General features: G+C 34.4%; 1 protein-coding gene across 1 annotated transcript; it reads left to right on the forward strand.

Annotated features, from left to right (window-relative positions):
* The first annotated feature begins 17,254 nt into the window (after positions 1-17,254).
* LOC120176723 (ethylene-responsive transcription factor TINY-like) lies at positions 17,255-18,153 on the forward strand. The gene has a single exon (XM_039183085.1). It carries the CDS (start codon positions 17,431-17,433, stop codon positions 18,136-18,138), a length of 708 nt encoding a protein of 235 aa, XP_039039016.1. The 5' UTR covers positions 17,255-17,430; the 3' UTR covers positions 18,139-18,153.
* The last annotated feature ends 1,873 nt before the right edge of the window (positions 18,154-20,026 follow it).

Raw genomic sequence — 20,026 nt, forward strand, 5'->3', positions numbered from 1 at the left:
CCATCAGCTTACAGTGGCGGAATGCATTAACACTCTACGAATATGTCTGAAATAGCATGTGGAATTGGTACACACCTTGTACGACACTATCATTTTCGTACATCAGTACAGTTTCTAATTCCACAATCATTCTGGGTATGTGTTTATGTATCAATTTCAACCATGGTCACAACTCTTTATACGATTTCTACCATTGGCCATACAATTTTTGTTGAGCATGATACCTAGCATGCATGATTTATGGTAGTTAATTGTATAGTCGTATTAAGATGTAATTGCAACAATACAAATGGCAACTGTTATATGTGGATTTACATTGATCAATGGAATGAAGGCATCACAAAGCACGTGCACATCCAAGTTAGGATGGTCCTGATTGAGCCTGTTGATGTTACATATATGAGGTTGGTTATATTTTGTCAGCTTCTATATTTTGTTCATCCTCTTTAAGTGTGATACACGAACCTTCCAATTACATCTCTCGTACTTGTAGACACATTCAACTATGTACTTGTCCGCGTCTTTTTTTCATAGTCGACGTAACTTAGTGGTGTATATTATAGTTCTTAATTGTAGCGAGAACAATTTTTTTTGTTCTAAATGTCATTTCAATATAAATTTCACCATAAACACGTTGGTTGTATTACTCAATTTATGGGAATTACAAAAATTACAGAGCGTTGAAAGCTTCTATATCAACCGTTGTAAAGTGGGATAGTGGTTGGTAATAAGAAACATGAGTCGCAACATGTGGAATGTCATCATTACTCGCTCCCACTGGCATTTCAATGTATTCTAGTTCTTCATTAAAGGGGCATACCTTGTCACCATCAGGGCCAATCTCCCTTACCAGTTTTTTATAAGAAATATCCCCTCAAATCAGAATAGTCATGTATCATCAAATGTGGAGATAGTAGGAGTAGCAATTCTACGTTGATCATGAAAATGCTCCCAAACCGTATTACTAAGATCAAAGTCGACAGCACCAGCACAAGAATGTCTCCCCATATATACTGAGAAATCATCGAATGGGTTAAATGATTAATGGTCTTGCAACCTCATATCCTGCTGAGAAGATGATGCAGACACACCAATATTGTATGGATTGTACGTTGAATGTTGCGTTGGTAACAGATTCAGGTCAAAGTTGAAGCTAGCAATGCAAGAATGCCTTAGCATCGAAGAGAATCATGCACCGAAGTCATTGCATCCACTTTGTGTACTTAATAAGTTGAAGTCGTTAAGTAAATTAGATGTCAGACTCTAAATATTATGACCGAAATAAAAAATTTATCATCTCTAATTTGGGACACTGGTAGCACATTATCATCGAAAACTTTTGCATATAACTCTATGGGCCCTCCTAATTAATATTGCAAGTGGGAATCGAGCATCATGTTTACGTCACGATTTTCCTCAATGTTATATATTGAGTAGGTGAATGGTTACAAAGATGTATGTAGTCGATTCTTCAACGTTTCAAGTTTTTTCTGTGACCATGTGGAAGATTATTCTTGACTTCCTTCATCAACTTCTTATACGTCAATTTTCTCCACAACATTATCGTCACAGTATGTGCAGACTGGAAAATGACTCTTAGAAATGCATCATGGATCATTTTGTCATTATAGTATACCAAAGCAGTAATATTTCCTCTTCTCGACATATTTTGAAAATATCTAAGATCATGCAAAGAGAAGAACAAATAATAGTTAAATTGAAATAAATTTAAACTATGTAATAATCGAGAAGCGATTATACAAAGAGAATAATAAAAAATAGAAAAATTGTAATGACTTCAAAAAATGTAATGACTTAAATTTCACTTCCATTATCCTTGCCTTTGCATTTTATGATTTGTTAGTTTTCCTTAAATTGCTTGAAATAAAAATTCTAATGGAAGTCTCATTTTTCAATAAAAGAGATTTGCAGACGAGAAGTGGCATGTATATAGGTGTACAAAGATTCTTGACTTGATGTGGCAATGACCTCACGTTCTACAAGATGCAAGTTTTATAGAGAATCCTGACATGGCAACGAAGGATTTGATGGGGAACAGTGATATCTTGTTATGTACAACACGCGATTCATTTCACCTCCTAAGATTCTTACCTATTTAAATTCATTTTGTTCCACAAAACCTAACCAAAACTTTCTTCTTCCTTCATAAATGATTTATCCCTACTCCAAAAAATTGAAAATTATAAACAAAATATCCTCTTCTGGTGACATCTTCAAACGTCATCTAGGCTTTAGCGAAATTGTAATGACTTCAAAAAATGTAATGTATAGTGTGTTTGTATCCGTTAATACAAGAAGGATTCTCTCTTGGTGGCGTCTAGATTGTTGAGTTAATCGATTGACGGAATCGGCCAAGAGGGGGGTGAATTGGCAATAAAACTTTCGGTGGAAGCTTTTGTAGAAAATTGAAAGAAATTGCACATCGATTTAGAGTAGTTCGACTTTATCAACCAAAGTTTACGTCCACTACCTTAGCTATCCACACTAAGGATTTTCCAACAAATTCACTAATTTGTTCTTTCTTTTGAGGCCAAAGAGATAACCTTACAACTCCCTCAAGAATATACCCCAATTCTTGAGAACACTCTTTTCTCAAAGAGAAATACAAATTTGCAAACTTACAAGAAAAACCTCACAAGGAAAATATGTTTGTATAATTCTAGAACAAAGAAAGAACACTCAAGAATAAATACAATTGAGCACAATAAGTGTTCTTGAAAGAAAAATGAATATTGAATGAAAAAATAGGCTTGAAATGCTCAAACTTGAGGTTTGATGCTTTCTTTTTGATTCTCTCTTGATTCTAATTGCTTGATGTTTCTTGTTGTTGACCAATGGCTTCTAAGCTTGCTTAAATACACCTTGAATAACTTCTGAACGTTGGGGATGATTAGAGAAGATAATATAGCCGTTTTAGTATGAACAATTAATAAAACAGCTTGGAGCGTGGGGGAATCGGTACCCCCTATGGGGAATCGGTTCCCTAAGTGTAAAATTCAAATATTTCGACCATTATACAAGGGGGAATCGGTACCCCCTGGGGGGGGAATCGGTTCCCTCCGAGCATACTGAAATTCTCGGAGCCAAACCATTCAGGGGGGAATCGGTTCCCTCTGAGCAATCTGGAATTTTTGGCTTTGAAATGGTTCGAAATACTTTGTAAAATTATTTTGAAATTGTTTTAAGATTAAAACTTAATTTTACACTTGAGTAAGGATTAAAAATGATTTTTGAAGATTTGGAGTAATGTTTTGATATTCGAATAGTAATATCGAATATACTTAGAAAATCATTTGAAAATCTTAAAATTCATTTAACTTAATTTGTTATTTCGAAATATCAAAATGTTTTCAACAATCTCCCCTTTTTTGATATAACAAAACATTTTAGTAATTTTAAGATTTTGAAATCAAGTTTTGAAATTACTCCCCCTTACTTTAACACTTCTCCCCCTTTTTGTTAAATCAAAAAGACATTTTAAAAAATTTAAACAAGGTTTTGAAATCATTTAGCCAATTGATTATAATATAAGCTGCTAAGATCACAAGCAAGAGAAACATTAGCCATTAGTTTCATAATCAATATTCATAATTAATGTGACATGGCAAAATTGGTCATATTGCTATAATGATGTAAATGATGCAATAAATTTAACTAAACCATCAAAAGAAAATATATAAATTCAAACAAACAAATCCAAAGTCACAAAATCAAACAATCCAAAAAGTTGAAGCAATAATCGTTTTAGTTCAAAGTTTTAAATTTAAGCACAAAATCACATATCCGGATCAGGAGGAGGAAAACGAGCTCGCATAGCGGCCATTTCGTGAGTGAGGTCATTAATACGCGCGTTGGTTGCCTCATTGTTTGCACGCATCTCCCGAAGAATTTCTAATTGTTGAGCTCCCATTGTGGATAAGTGGGACTCTATAGAAGTAAAGTGCGAATCCATGGTAGCATATCAAATCGAATGTCTCCATAAAGGATTGAAAATATGGAGGCATTTGATGCGTTTGTTGTGCTTGCTCCTCGGGATGCTCAGGCTCATCTTCGGCTTCATCAATGTCTCGCATTAATTGCTCAAGCTCGAGATCTTCGTCAGCTTCGGGTGGAGCTTGTGAAGAACTAGCTCCCGGAGTATTTGCAGAAGATCGAACCCATTCACTGGTTTTCTTATCCTTAATCCATCCCGCTCTCGTTAAGGAAAGAATATTAATTTGTTTCTTAAGGGGAAAAACGACATCTAGACCAACTCTAAGCCCAGCTTTGGAAAACAGATTACTCAAAATGCAACCGTAAACAAGAGATGAACAGAGTTTCTTATTAGAACAAGATTTACGGTTTCAACAATTTCAGCAAAAATAATCTGAGGTAGGTTAATTTTAATATTGTTTTCGAAACAATGTAACCACCAAAGATCTAAGGCTCTAAGAGTAGAATAACGACCTCCGGATGGTCGAAACCACAAAGAAATCATTAGATGAAGAAAACGTTCATGTAGGTCTAAGACACTTGCACTATCTCTTCTTTTATAACGAGATCCTAAAACCTATTTTTCATTTGAAATACCATCGTTATCTAATCCGAATGTATTGGCTATGTAAGCTGAGTCAATATATAAGAATTGTCCTAGGAGGTAGGAACGAATTCCTATGGTTTTGGTTTCAGTTTGGTTTTTAACACAAACGGCATTAGAATAGAAAATACGAACAAGTTGATGGTAAACGATGGGTCAAAGAGTTTATCAAATTTCCACTCTTGTAAAAGAGGAAGATATTTAAAATTAATAGCTAACATAGCTTGACGAAAAGGAATACGTTCTTCCCAGATTTTGTAAGAGTCAAAATATTGATAATACCAAAAAACGATGATTTCTAGGACCAGGATGATTGAAGCACGAATTTTGGATAGTCAAATTAGGATCAATAGGATTAGATTAGGAATTGGATTTTGAGGATTTGGAGGTGGATTTGGTTGACGGTGTGACCGACTAGATGATGACCTAGCACGTTTAGGATTGGACATGGTTTAGGAAATCGGAATAGAATGGATAACCTGCAATTTAGAAAACACATGTATGCAATTCAATCAATCCAAAACTCAATTGAGTCCTCAATATTTCAAGGTTCTCTAAATCAATCCTAATAGGCAAATTTTTGAAAACTTTTGAAAAATACGGTTTTGAGAAACAATATAGTTTTCATAACAACAACATAATTCAATCAAAACACAATAATTTGAAAATCAACATTTTTTTTTCGAAAATTTAAAAATTTTTGGAAAAATTCTTGTGTTTTTTATGAAATTAGTTGTGATATATAGTTTCTAATCACTAAACAATCAATGCCCGATCTAAAGTTCATCCTAGAACTAATTAAAACTAGTCCTATGTTCAAAATCAATAAAATAGTGAGTTTAGAAAATTTTACCTTGAAGGATGAGATTGAGTGGATTTTGATGTTGTTTGCACGATTTTAATGATTATTGTAAGTTTAGGAGATGATATTTGAAGTGAATTTCGATTAAAATCGATGATTTGAGGCAAGAATGGAGATAGGGAGAGATTTTGGTGGCAAGGAAGAAAATAGAGGGTTTTTGAGGATTTTGAAGGGTTATGCCCGTGTATAACCAGAACCCCAAGGGGTATCGATTCCCCTGTGGGGGGGGATCGGTTCCCTCATGGGGGGATCGATTCCCTCTGCACCAAAATGCTAAAATCTGATTTTAAACACCCAAAATGCTAAATTAATTTCCTCTAGTGGTATTGGTAACTCATATATTGAAAATTAATCATGTTCAAACAATTAAATAAATCTTTAAACGATATTTGAACATAAAATTAATTTTTCATCAAGAATCATAAACTCCCCCTAACTAATAGCAATGAATGCAATCAAAAATTACTATTATAAGCATTTTTCATTTATTCTTAAAAATGTTAAAATTATTTTTAAACACTAAGTGAAGATAGGTTGGTCAAACCTAATTCTCTCCTAAGTGTCCAAAATCTTTCCTTGTCTAAGGGTTTTGTAAAGATATCCGCTAATTGGTGCAAAGTATCAACAAATTCTAGAACTATATCTTCCTTAGTGACATGGTCTCTAATGAAGTGATGTCTTATTTCAATATGCTTAGTTCTAGAGTGTTGGATGGGTTTTTTAGTGAGACAAATAGCACTAGTATTGTCACACTTGATAGGAATGGTACCTACTTCAATTCCATAATCAAAAAGTTGTTGTTTCATCCATAAAACTTGTGCACAGCAACTACCAGCTGAAATGTATTCGACTTCAGTGGTATATAATGCAACACAATTTTGTTTCTTTGAAAACCAAGAAATTAGCATATTTCCAAGGAATTGGCAAGTACCAGAGGTGTTTTTCCTATCTAATTTGCATCCTCCATAATCCGCATCAGAAAAAGCATGCAAGCTAAATCTAGATTCTCTAGGATACCAAAGTCCTAAACTAGGAGTGTCAACCTTCCCTTTTGAAAAATCTTTTTCAATTAAAAAATTTGACAATCTTTCATACCAAGCTCTAGGAGCTTGTTTTAAACCATAAAGAGCTTTTGTCAATTTAAGAACATGGTCTGGAAATTTTGAATCTTCAAAACCTAGAGGTTGTTCCACATACACTTCTTCCTTTATAAAACCATTTAAAAATGCACTTTTAACATCCATTTGATATAATTTAAATTCATGAAAACATGCAAATGATAGTAACATTTAATTGCTTCCATCCTAGCTACGGGAGCGTATGTTTCATCATAGTCTATGTCCTCTTCTTGAGTATACCCTTGAGCAACAAGTTTAGCCTTGTTTCTCACTATATTACCACTCTCATCAAGCTTATTCCTAAATACCCATCTAGTACCTACAGTAGATTTATTACTAGGCCTTTCAACTAATGTCCATACTTTACTTCTCTCAAATTGATTTAACTCTTCTTGCATAGCCATAATCCAATGTTCATCATTTAATGCTTCTTTAATATTCTTAGGCTCTATGCATGAGATAAATGCAACATAATTACAAATATTTCTGAGAGAAGATCGAGTTGTTACCCCTTTGGATGGATCACCTATAATTTCACCATCCTTGACATAGTTGTACTCTCTTGGATAATATACTTCCCTTTCTTCAATGGTTGGATTCTCAAGAGGATCATGAGTTTTCTCATTTTTCGTTTCTTCATTTGATGATGGTTCTCCAACGTCATGTCTAACGTCATTTGTATTTATAACACCTACATCATCATTCACACAAGAATCCTTCCTCGGAAGGGGATTATCATCGAAAACAACATGTATAGACTTACAACTAAAGTTCTTTTATTAAATACCCGATAAGCTTTAGAATTTAAGGAATAACCCAGAAAAATTCCTTCATCACTTTTAGCATCAAATTTGCCAAGGTTTTCTTTACCATTGTTTAAAACAAAACATTTACAACCAAAAGGATGAAAATAACTAATGTTAGGCTTTTTATTTTTGAAAATTTCATATGGAGTTTTCTTTAAAATTGTCCTAATCATTACTCGATTTACAACATAACAAGCGGTATTTGTGGCTTCCGCCCAAAAATATTTTGGCAAATTATTTTCACAATGCATGGTTCTAGCCATTTCTTCTAAAGTTCGATAATTTCCTCTCAACAACTCCATTTTGTTGAGGGGTTCTAGGTGCTGAAAAATTATGGCTAATACCGTTAGAGTTACAAAATTCAGTAAATCCAAGATTTTCAAAATCAGTTCCATGATAACTCCTAACACTAGTTATAGAGTGACCTTTTTCATTTTGGATTACTTTTGAAAACGTGATGAATTGTTCTAATGCTTCATCTTTAGTACTTAAAAATAGAACCCAAGTATATCTAGAATAGTCATCTACCAAGACAAATGCATATTGTTTTCCACCCAAGCTAGTAGTTCTAGTTGGCCCAAAAAGATCTAAATGGATCAATTGTAAACTCTACTAGTTGATACATCATTAATGGATTTAAAAGAAACTCACTTTTGTTTTCCTTTATCACAAGCATCACAGATTTTATCATTATCAAATTTAAGCTTAGGCAACCCTCTTACTAGGTCTCCTTGAATTAACCGTTGCAAAACACTCATACTAGCATGTCCTAGTCTCCTATGCCATAACCAACTATCATGCTCATCCTTAGCAACTAGGCATAAATTAGTCATATCAAAAGAATCTTAATGCACCATGTATATGTTTCCTATTCTATGACCAACAAGCATAATCCGATTAGATGCAATGTCAATGACTTTACAACCATTAATTTCAAATAAGACATTGAATCCTTTATCGCATAATTGACTAATACTCAATAGATTATGCTTTAAACCATTCACATATAAAACATATTTAATTTGTATGGAAGAGGTATTACCTATTGTACCAATACCTTCAATGTGACCTTTTGAATTGTCTCCAAAAGTCACTTCTCCTCCATTTTTGGCGTTAAGCTCAATGAACCAGCTTTTGTCTCTGGTCATGTGTCTTGAGCATCCACTATCAAGGTACCATGAATTTGAATTTGTTTCCGTGCCTTGTAGCAATGCTCCTTTCCCTACAAACATAGATTAATTTTTGATTTTGGTACCCAAATTCTTTTGGGTCCGTATTCATTAGTTTCCAAAATCCTAGTCCCCTTAGGTATCCATTTGTGTAGGATATTTTTATCTTTAGTAATAATGAGTTCTTTAGGAACCCACATACTTCTAACGATTTTTCCATTAGAGGTTCTTTGGGGACCTCTATGATTGTAGTTTCTAAAATTTTTTCTAACAAAGTTGGATTTTGAATTTCCACCTTTTTCAAAATGTTTTGTTCCAACTTTATCAAAAGAAGTTTTAAGATCATCAATTTTCTTTTGATGATCATCATTGATCTTTGAAAGTAAATTTTGTAAATCTAAATTTTTCTTTTCAAACTCTTTTAGTTTGATTTGCAAATCTTTTGATTTGCAAATCTTTGATTTTACTTTCAAGATCGTTATTGGTTTTGGATATGAGTTTGTTTTCATTTTTCAATTTTGAAACATCATTTTTATATTTTAAAAATAATTTCTCATAATCCGAAGTCAACCCATTATATTCCTCTAATAACTCATCATAGGATAAATCATCAAAATCGAATGAGTTAGAGGTTACCTTAGAATCTTCCCCGAATGCCATCAAGCACAAGTTAGCTACTTCTTGTCCTCTTCATCGGAACTTTCTTCATCGCTCCATGTAGCCACATGAGCCTTGTGATTATTCTTTGATTAGCCCTTTTTCTTCAATTATGGGCAATCATATTTGACATGCCCCGGCTTTTTGCATTCATAGAAAATGATTAGGTCCTTCTCTTTCAGTTCATTTTTTAGGACTTCATTTCGTTTGAATTTTCTTCCTCGATAAGGTCTCATCATTTTTCTAAACCGTTTGGCAAACAATGCCATTTCCTCGTCATCGTCATTCGAATCACTCTCATCTTTTGTGGATTTGAGAGCAACTCTAATGTTTTTCTTCTTCTCCTTCTCTTTTGGTGTCTCGTCAATCTTGTCGAGGTCCACCTCATCTTCGAGCATCATTTCATGAGTGAGGAGTGACCCAATTAGCTCTTCAAGAGTTAAGGACGTTAAGTCCTTAGACTCGATGATTGTCGTCTTCTTTGATTGCCACGATTTTGGGAGGGAGTAGACTAACTTCCTCACAAGCTTTTCATTTGGAAATGATCTCTCCATATGATTTGAGACCATTGACAATCGTTGAAAATCTATCCATCATAGCTTTGATATCTTCATTTGGTTTCATCCTGAAATTTTCATAGCTATGCGTTAGAATACTAATTTTAGATTTCTTTACCTCATCGGTACCTTCATGAGTGACTTGAAGTTTGTCCCATATTTATTTGGCGGTTGTACACGATGAAACTCTTCCGTATTCATCTGGTCCAAGAGCACAAAAAATGATATGGATGGCTTTGAGTTGAGCTGGAACATTTTTGTATCTCCTTCACTCCACAATCTTGGATGAGTGAGAGGCTTAATGTATCCTTCTACTACGACATTCCATGCTCCCATGTCACTTTATTGAATGAAGTACATCATTCTATTCTTCCAATAGGCATAGTTAGCTCCATTGAAGAAAGGAGGCTTGTTGACGGGCATCGAATCGAGACCGGAGTCGAAGTTTCAAGCGGAGGCCATTGATGACTTTGATTGTCGATATAACTCTTCCTGAATCGACTCAAGAGGTGATTAAACCTTCAAATGAGTTAGGCTCTGATACCAATTGTTGAGTTAATCGATTGACGGAATCAGCCAAGAGGGGGGTGAATTGGCAATAAAAATTTTGGTGGAAGTTTTTGCAGAAAATTGAAAGAAATTGCACAGCGATTTAGAGTGGTTCGACTTTATCAACCAAAGTCTACGTCCACTACCTTAGCTATCCACACTAAGGATTTTCCAACAAATTCACTAATTTGTTCTTTCTTTTGAGGCCAAAGAGATAACCTTACAACTCCTTCAAGAATATACCCCAATTCTTGAGAACACTCTTTTCTCAAAGAGAAATACAAATTTGCAAACTTACAAGAAAAACCTCACAAGGCAAATATGTTTTTACAATTCTAGAACAAAGAAAGAACACTCAAGAATAAATACAATTGAGCACAATAAGTGTTCTTGAAAGCAAAATGAATATTTAATGAAAGAATAGGCTTGAATTACTTCTGAACATTGGGGATGATTAGAGAAGATAATATAGTTGTTTTAGTGTGAAAACAATTAATAAAGCAGCTTGGAGCGTGGGGGGAATCGGTACCCCTATGGGGAATCGATTCCCTAAGTGTAAAATTCAAATATTTCGACCGTTATACAAGGGGGAATCGGAACCCCCTAGGGGGGAATCGGTTCCCTCCGAGCATACTGGAATTCTCGGAGCCAAACCATTCAGGGGGGAATCGGTTCCCTTTGAGTAATCTGGAATTTTTGGCTTTGAAATGGTTCGAAATACTTTGTAAAATTATTTTGAAATTGTTTTAAGATTAAAACTTAATTTTACACTTGAGTAAGGATTAAAAATGATTTTTGAAAGATTTGGAGTAATGTTTTGATATTCGAATAGTTATATCGAATATACTTATAAAATCATTTGGAAAATCTTAAAATTCATTTAACTTGATTTGTTATATCGAAATATCAAAATGTTTTCAACATAGATTTTTGTTTGGGCTTCTCGAGATACTTCTCGTTCCATCAGTTAGGGCCAAGCAATCACCTTTTGGAAAACAACCTCTAGCGTGTTGGTATATGAGTTTTTTTTCTTTGCATTTTGTACTAATGATACCAAGAACACAAGTCTAAGATGAAGTTTATTATAAAAGGCATTCTCTTCTGTTGGTAACATCTACTTCTCCTTGTGCTAAGGTAGTCTAACGTGTACAGTAAGGGGTGTAGTTTTCTAATTAATGTTATTTGGGGGTATTTTAAAAGGTTTAAAGCCATTTTTAACGCAATTTATACCCCACTTTTCAATATTTGTATGCATCGATATTAGTTTCAATGGAGATATAAGTTGCAATACTACGGATCTAAGCTAATAAATTACACAAATGTTTCAATTAACTTCCCAAAACTACTTAACAAACATACCTATTAAGGCATTTTACCTTGTTCTTCATGCACCAACCAAGCTGTGATGATATTTAGCGTGATTTTACCCCGCTTAAAATGTCTTATATGTGCCGATATTAAAATCAAATGAAAGATAAGTTCAAATACTACACCACTAATCTTATAAATTACAAAAAAAATTAAATTTATGACCCAAAAAAGACTTAGAACATGGATATGAGCAAAAGAATTATGGGTTGGAAATACAAAGACCTCATGTTTTACAAATCGCGAGGTCTTTTCTTCACGTTGGATTTTATTCGAATCAAATGTCGCGATTTCTCAATGTACCTCACGTCATGTGTAACGTATGGTCCATTTTGACACGTTGGATATTATTCCTATTAAAAGTCGCGTCTTTTCAATGAACTTCGTGTCTTGTATAACACAAGGTCTATTGATTCCTCGCTTCAGAAAGGGTATGAGGACTATTATAAATAGGAGACCATTTTAGAAGGTTTTAGACATTTCAAAAAATATGACAACAAAAGTATGTAGTAATATTGTGGAGCTATTCCCGACAGAAGTGTTATCCAATGTGCTTGTGCATGTGACCTCTAATTATATCGTTGATTTTCTCAATACGCAGTTGAGTTGCAAGACTTTTCATGAAGCCTCAAAGAACAATTACATTTTTGAATACGTTTCAATGAAGAATTTATGTATCATTCCGTGAACTCAAACTGAGAAGAGTTTTCAATAAATATGTAAAGCTTGTAATAATCATGAAGTGTTATACGATAAGATATGTATGATTATTTTAGTGGAATAAATTCGGAGTCTGATGTGCATTGTTTGAAGAAAACAACCGATAAAGGTAATATCAACAACATATATGTCGATAAAGGTAATATCAACGCCATATATGTCTATGACCTCAATGAGCCCCAAAGTAGCAAGCACATTCATCAGAAAGTCCCAGCTAATCAAATCAAAAGCCTTCCTTAAATCTATATTAATAACACACCTAGGGGAAAGTGAATTTTGAGAATAACCTTAAAAAGCTCTTGAGTAAGTAAGGTGATATCAAAAATGTTATGCCCTTTGACAAAAGTAGACTGATTTGGCAAAATCATATATGAAAAATAAAAGCCATTAAACTCACCAAAATACTAGAGATAGTTTTATGAATCACAGACCAATATGAAATAGGGCATAGCTCCCTAGCCCTACTTGTATTATGTACCTTAGGTACTAAAATAATAATTGTAGCATTGAAAACAGGAAAAAGAGAACCAGACTGGAAGAACTCCTTAACTACATCCAAAAAATCATTCTTTATAATATCCCAAGCCACCTTGAAAAAATAAGTAGTGTAACTGTCAGGGCCAGGGCTTTTTTTATTCCCTTGTCTAAACAAGGCAGACTTAATCTCATCCATAGAAACCTCCCTCAGCAAGTTATCTTCAATACCAAAAGGTAATTCATAGCCTAACAACTCCTTCAGAAGCTCCACATGACAATAACTAACCCCAATATCCTCAGTGCCAATAAGACACGTATAAAACCTCACCATCTCAGTAGACATAGCATCAAAGTTGTATAACCTAGTTCCATCTTCAGCATAAAGAAGCTTGACAATATTCTTCTTTCTCTTCCCCAACACAGTGAAGTGGAAGAACTTAGTACTCCTATCACCCTCTTTAGTCCATTGAACTTTCACTTTCTGCTTATAAAAGGAAGCTTTAGCCACCTCAAAATCCCTAAGTTCCTCCTGAACAATCATCTCCTTAGCCAAATTCTTACTACTCAAATGCATAAGATTATTCAATTGAATCTACTCAAGATTGTCCCTATTAGATTTAACTATGTCTGAAATGTTAATAAAGTGGTTCTTATTAAACTCTTAAAGCTTCAACTTAAGTCTCTTTAATTTCACAAAAAAATGATGCATAGCACAACCATGAACCTCACCCTTCCAAGACTCCCTCACAATGTCCTTAAACTCACCATATGCAGCCCAATAATTAAAAAATGTAAATGGTTTAGGTCTATCATCCTGACCTTTTTTACAAAACAAGACCATAGCATGACAGTGACTGACACCCCTTGAGCCTTAAATTCAACATATGAGTCAGGGAAATCAACAAGCCATTAAGAGTTAATAAAAAATCTAGCAAGCTTTCGAGCTAAATAGTTCTGCCCTGCTTATTTGACCATGTAAAAAGAGGACCAACATAGGGATGATCCATGATCTCCAAATCATTAATGCAGCTCCTGAAATCCTCCTTGTCAGTAGAAACATAAGGACCAACACCTCAAAATCAAAGCATTCCTCAGCATTAACAATGATGTTAAAATCCCCCTATTAACCAAGAGGACAAACCAACCAAATTCTCTAACTCCTCTAACTACCTTCAAAGATTCCTCCTATCACGACCACTATCACTGTCATAAACCACAGTAATGACATTCCTATGCCCACCAATATCACCAACAATAGAAAAAGATTGATCAGACACCCTTAAAATAGAAAATAACAAACCCTTCTCTAGAATATCCATAACCTCTCATTTTCAATACATTCATGATTGGAGCAACAATCCCAAACCTCACAAAACTTATCAACCAACCTAGCAACATTATCACTCCTCACCTTATTTTCCATAAGGAGAACAACATCCACATTGAACTTATTAAGCCTAGAGAAAATTATAACCTGCTTAAGTAGAAAAAGATGCCTCACCCCTTACAGCAGCACCCATGACAACTGACACAGGAACTTTATCCATAACATCTTTTTTCTTTATTTTTAACTCATTTAAAGGCAGCAACCCCATGGAAGTAGCTCTAACCTTCCTATTTCCTTTAATCCTAGCAGCATTCATCAAAACCTCAAATCGTTTAGAAGAACCAGCGAGTTTCTTTTTAACTCTACCCTTAGCCTTCTTCTTCTGAGAATAAGCTTGTAAGAAATCGAATTCAATCTCACTCTCACCAGCAATTTGCAAGTCAGCATACTCACTTAGAGTAGTAGGCTCATAAGCCAAACTGGAAGCGACTTCCTTAACCTGATCAGCAACTTAAGTCTCAACTCCCTGAGAGTCCTCAAGAGCAAGTTCAACACCTCAACACCACCCACAACAACCTTTTCTTCCAAATAGGAGCAATAATCATAGTACACTTAGGTCTCACATTACAACCTTTTTCATTATGCCTAAAAACCTTACACATCCCACAACAAGAAGGCAACCAAGGCACAATTTCTCAAATCAAAACAACTAACCCATCCCTCATCACAGCATCTACATACTTAGGAATCACATCACCAACACTAATTTCAATGCAAACTTTCGAATATTCAAGCCTCTTCTTAGATGTAGTAATTGAATCCATTAAAAGAGGAACACCTAAATAACTTGCTACATACTCAAACCTACCCTCGAATAGAGCTCTAGTTGAACATTATAGAGATGTACCCAAATTGGCATACAAGAAAGATCAAAATCTAAGTGTTTCATGTGTGGCTTCCATATTCGAAGAACTAATGACTTTTTTTTAATATGCCACAGCTCATTCTCCAAAACCCAGTCACGAGCAACCTTAGAAATAAAAGAGAAAACATAAAGATTAGAACCCGCTAATTGTACCTGAACATGAGAACCATTGAAAGCCTTATTCCACAAATTATCCACAACACGCAATATAGACGCAAAAGTTAGAGCATACCCAAGAAATTAAACCGCCAGAGACATCTTCCATTCTGAGATTTCATCTTCAAAAACCTCAATCGGTGGTTGAATAATGGGGATCCCATACGAACCTCAAACGGAGGGAAAATCCAAAGTCTTCCCAACCGCACTTCTAAACAATTTCCTCCAATCTAATTTAGAAGAATCACTCATGTAAAAAACTCAAAAGAACGAGAGAAAAAAAAGAATCAATCAAGCCCACCAGAGACGCAATAGAAAACTCAGATCCCATTTAGCCCACTAACGTGCACCTAGAGAAAATCGTTAACATACGCCATTCTCTTTCCCTATTTTTCTAATAAATGTTGTTTGGGGTTATTGTTCCAATAAATGATTTAATGGGAGTTTTTAATTTAATAACGCATAATAATATACCACTACTCACCAAAAGTCAACATAAGGTTTACTAACCATATACAAGGCCAAGAAGGAATTAATAATTCTACTAGGGGTGGCAACGGGTCAAGGCGAGGACGGTTTTGCATTACCCAATCCGTCCCCAACACTTATGGGTATAGTTTTAAAGAATCCCTATTATTTTTTAAGGGATTTTTGTCCTCATACTCATCCCTTACAGATCCCTACGGGTTTTGGTTAATCCTTATCCCAAAAAATAAACAAACATTTTTTAAATCAACGCAACACCTAAAACTTGTAAGATATATCAGATTGTCTCAAATTGGTCTCTATTTATAATATGAAAGTTTCAAACGTTAATATTCATCTAACACCCAATGTATATGTACAACCTTAACCATTTTCAATCTCAACAAATCAATGTATATTAAATGAGAAAATATCTAAACTTCAATATGAGTTCCTTTGAGATGTAATAGTAGCAACACGTAATCTCACAATCTTATCATATATAATTTTTTATTAAAATATATATTAAGGGTATATAGGTAAATGATTATAAATATATTTTTAAAATTTTGTAAAATATCAGGGATCCTTACGGAAATTTTTCTCGGGAATCCCCAAGGTTATTCACACAGGTATGGTTCGGTTATCCCCGTGGTTCGGATATAGCAATCATCGTACCCATCCCCATTCTCGTGGATGAAGATTTCGGTTATTCCTCCTCCCGTCAGTTCAGATCCCCACGATTTTCGATTTTCGATTTTCCCCACCCGATTGCCACCCCTAAGCTCTACATGCTTTAAACAATATTGCCCAACCAAAAGTCAACATAAGGTCTATTAACATATACAAATGCCTAAAATTTGCTCTCTGTTTCTTTTTAGGAGTAACGAAACAAGAAGAAAAATATCAATATTATTATATTAAAATTTATCAAAAAAATTAATATAATTTTAGAATTAACACCTACTCAAAAGTATAAATACCTAATCAATAAAATCAATATTTAACTAAGAATACTAATACTCAATAATTAAATTCAAATTCTTGAAACATCAAAACTAAAAATGATATGAGTACCTTTCATTAATATTGTTATCCGATCAAGGGTACAATTACCCTGATTTAAATTTATTATTTGATTTTTAACGACGTGGTTAAAGTTTTTATGACCGAATTAAATTCAGGGTCTTAGTTTAATATCAAAATGAGACATCTTCTTATGTTGGACCGAGTGCATAGCGATATTACACCTTGGTTTAAATACCCTTGACGTTAATGGTGGGGGTCGTACACTTAAAATAGGAGGCAAATCGTTTGTTTCAATGGTGAGTCCATTTCCTTGTAGCGGAGAAACCATTTTTCCCTTTTGCCATTAAATAAATCACAGAGATACCGTTAGTAAGCAATTGAAAAAAGGCGAGGTCGGTCGACTTCTTTTTTTTTTTATGTTATATTATGTGGGGATTGATTAGTTATAAACGCCACGTTTTAACTTCAACTTTCCAGAATTCATCTCCCTTCCTCCTCCCTTTCCTCAAACCAAAACTCTCCCTTTTCTCTTTCTCTCTTTCATTTACATAAACCAACTTTCTTCATAAACTTGAGGAAAAGTTGCATGCTTCTAACTCTCAATTTTCTCCCTTTTTTAGCATTCAAGTTTGTTATCAGAAACTCCCAATGGGTGACTCACCAAACTCGGAAACTGGCTTAAGCACCCTGACCAACAACTCTTCTTCTTTGTTTCCGGCTTCCTTATCATCGTTCGATGCTAAAAAGAGAAGGCCCGATTCCAAGAGCGAAAAGCGTCCGAGGGATAGTAGCAGCAAGCACCCGATTTACCGGGGGGTCCGGATGCGGGCGTGGGGAAAATGGGTATCAGAAATCCGAGAGCCCCGGAAGAAGAGCAGGATCTGGTTAGGCACTTTCTCCACTCCCGAAATGGCGGCACGTGCGCACGACGTGGCGGCGTTAAGCATCAAAGGCAATTCGGCGATCCTGAACTTCCCTGAACTCGCCGATTCGTTGCCGCGACCGGCTTCCAACTCGCCACGTGACGTCCAAGCTGCTGCCGTTAAAGCGGCCTCAATGGAGCTGTTAAGCAATACTACCACGTCGTCGTCGGCTTCGACGTCGTCATCGTCATTGAACACGGATAACGTGTCGACACCGGAGGAGCTGAGTCAGATAGTGGAACTGCCGAGTTTAGGGACGAGTTACGAATCAGTGGACGTAGGGACTGATTTCGTGTACCCGATTGACGGATGGCTACTGAATCCCAATAGCATGCCTTGGTATTACGAAGAAGACAATGGGTATTTTGGGGATGAAATTTCTATGCAAACTCTAATCACTAATGTGTTTGGTCCTTTACCATTGAATCATTAATGGCTAATCTTAAAAAATGTGCGTGTTCTTATGAAATTGCCCTTTTTCATTTTTTTTTACATTCGAAAAGGAAAATACCTTGCTTGGGTACAAAGAATTGTGCTAGAGATTTAAGGGGTTTGGTCCATGGGGATGGTACTGCCATAGTTTACCAGAGTCTTTAAGCTTATTGGTATGCAGTTGTTTTGCTTTGATTGGTCACACAAAACAAAATTAGTAAGACAAAAGGAACTTACAAAGCTTGGAGATGAATTCATCTTTTTTTTTCCTTTTTCATTTTTTCATTAAAATAACGGAAAAGGTCAAACACAATGGTTTTTTTAATATTTATATTTAAATATACGATAAACTATGTATTTAATCAACTATCTATTCTCGTGATTTTATTTTGATCAATAACTATTCTTTTTCCAAAATGATTTTTAACATTATATTTTGGTTCTGTTTCGATTAAAATTAATAATAATATTGATATTTTAACATAAAATGATGTCACATTATCATTAAAAGATAAAAATTTACCACGTGAACAATTATGTTCATTTTTTAATTGTGTGTGATCATAACATAACTAAAGGGCAAGTATGATTTGGGAGGGGGGAATAATTGAATGGTCAAAGAGAAATTAAAGAAATAAATGAATGATGAAATACGTAGTTTACCCTTAAATATAATAATCAATTTATTTCTTTTAGAAATTTAATGATTCACTTTAGCTTATGTTGGAGCAATTTAATTTTCACTCCTACTGTTTTTGGATCAAAATCTTATTGCAGTCATGTAATTCCGAACTTGATTTATTTTGATCAAATTCATGTATCGATTGTCAGTGTTCAGATTAACTGGATAAATTAATTGTACCTATTAATGTCGAATAATTTGAAATAAAATAATGATGCAGAGAAATCAGGGTTTCTCTGTTTCCCCTGGTACTTGAATTTTTACTCAGATCGTTGACCTTTTGATTCACAAAATGAGTAATTTGGGAATTGCAATTAATTTCAAGCAGTTTTATTATTTTTATCAAACAAAAAGATTTTTTAATATTAGATGACTATCTAGCTCAGTTGGTAGAACACAAGGTTCTTAATCGGGATAGAGTCCCACGGAGGGCATTTCATAATTCGGAGGTCTTCTACGGAAGCTGCTCTTAACCTGGTGTTGGGGGCAGCCTACTATCTTACCTCCCCTTACCCCATTATATATGAGAACAAGAGACAACAAAATAGATTTATTAATATGATATAGACACTACTAATAAATTTCAACTCTAAATACCAATTAATCATTTTCCCTAATAATTAATTTCGAATCATATAAATGAGTAAAAGAGAATTTTGTGGCACAGATTTCAATATTTCATTGAATGAAGCTTAGTAGTTTCGGATTAGCAATATAAAGTCGAAATTATTTTTGTGGGGTTTTATTTGTTTTAATTATTATATTGCTTTTTCTTGTGTCTCAAATCATAAAACAGGTTTTGGGGATGCGTTACAGGACAAATTGTGAAAACTCTCTCTTTTAATTTTCATCTTTCATTCTTAATTGGTGTCTTTTAAAAGAGATTATATATTGTCTGGTTTGGAAAAACCTCAAACGTTAGGTGAAGTGGGATTATAGGCACTTGAAAATAAGCCACCATCCTTTCCAGCTTTGTATTTGAAATCAAAGTAAAAAAAAAATGTTAATAAGTGATTTAAATAAAATCTTAATTCAATTAATTCCTACAATTACTTTTAAAAAGAGACGAAAAATATAAATTTAAATTTTATTGATGGAAAAATGAGGTTGGGGTGGCTGTTAGTGATTTCTTTCTTAGGATTTAAATTTACAATATAAACCGTGATTCTATGAAAGAATAAAAGCTTAATCAAAAGATAAGTGTATA

This window comes from Hibiscus syriacus, unplaced genomic scaffold, assembly GCF_006381635.1.
Source record: "Hibiscus syriacus cultivar Baekdansim isolate YM2019G1 unplaced genomic scaffold, ASM638163v2 tig00112253_pilon, whole genome shotgun sequence".
In the NCBI taxonomy this organism is placed as follows: Eukaryota; Viridiplantae; Streptophyta; class Magnoliopsida; order Malvales; family Malvaceae; genus Hibiscus; species Hibiscus syriacus.

Excerpts from the sequence above, each read along its gene's own strand:
- LOC120176723 (XM_039183085.1), top strand. The coding sequence starts at position 17,431 with ATGGGTGACTCACCAAACTCGGAAACTGGCTTAAGCACCCTGACCAAC.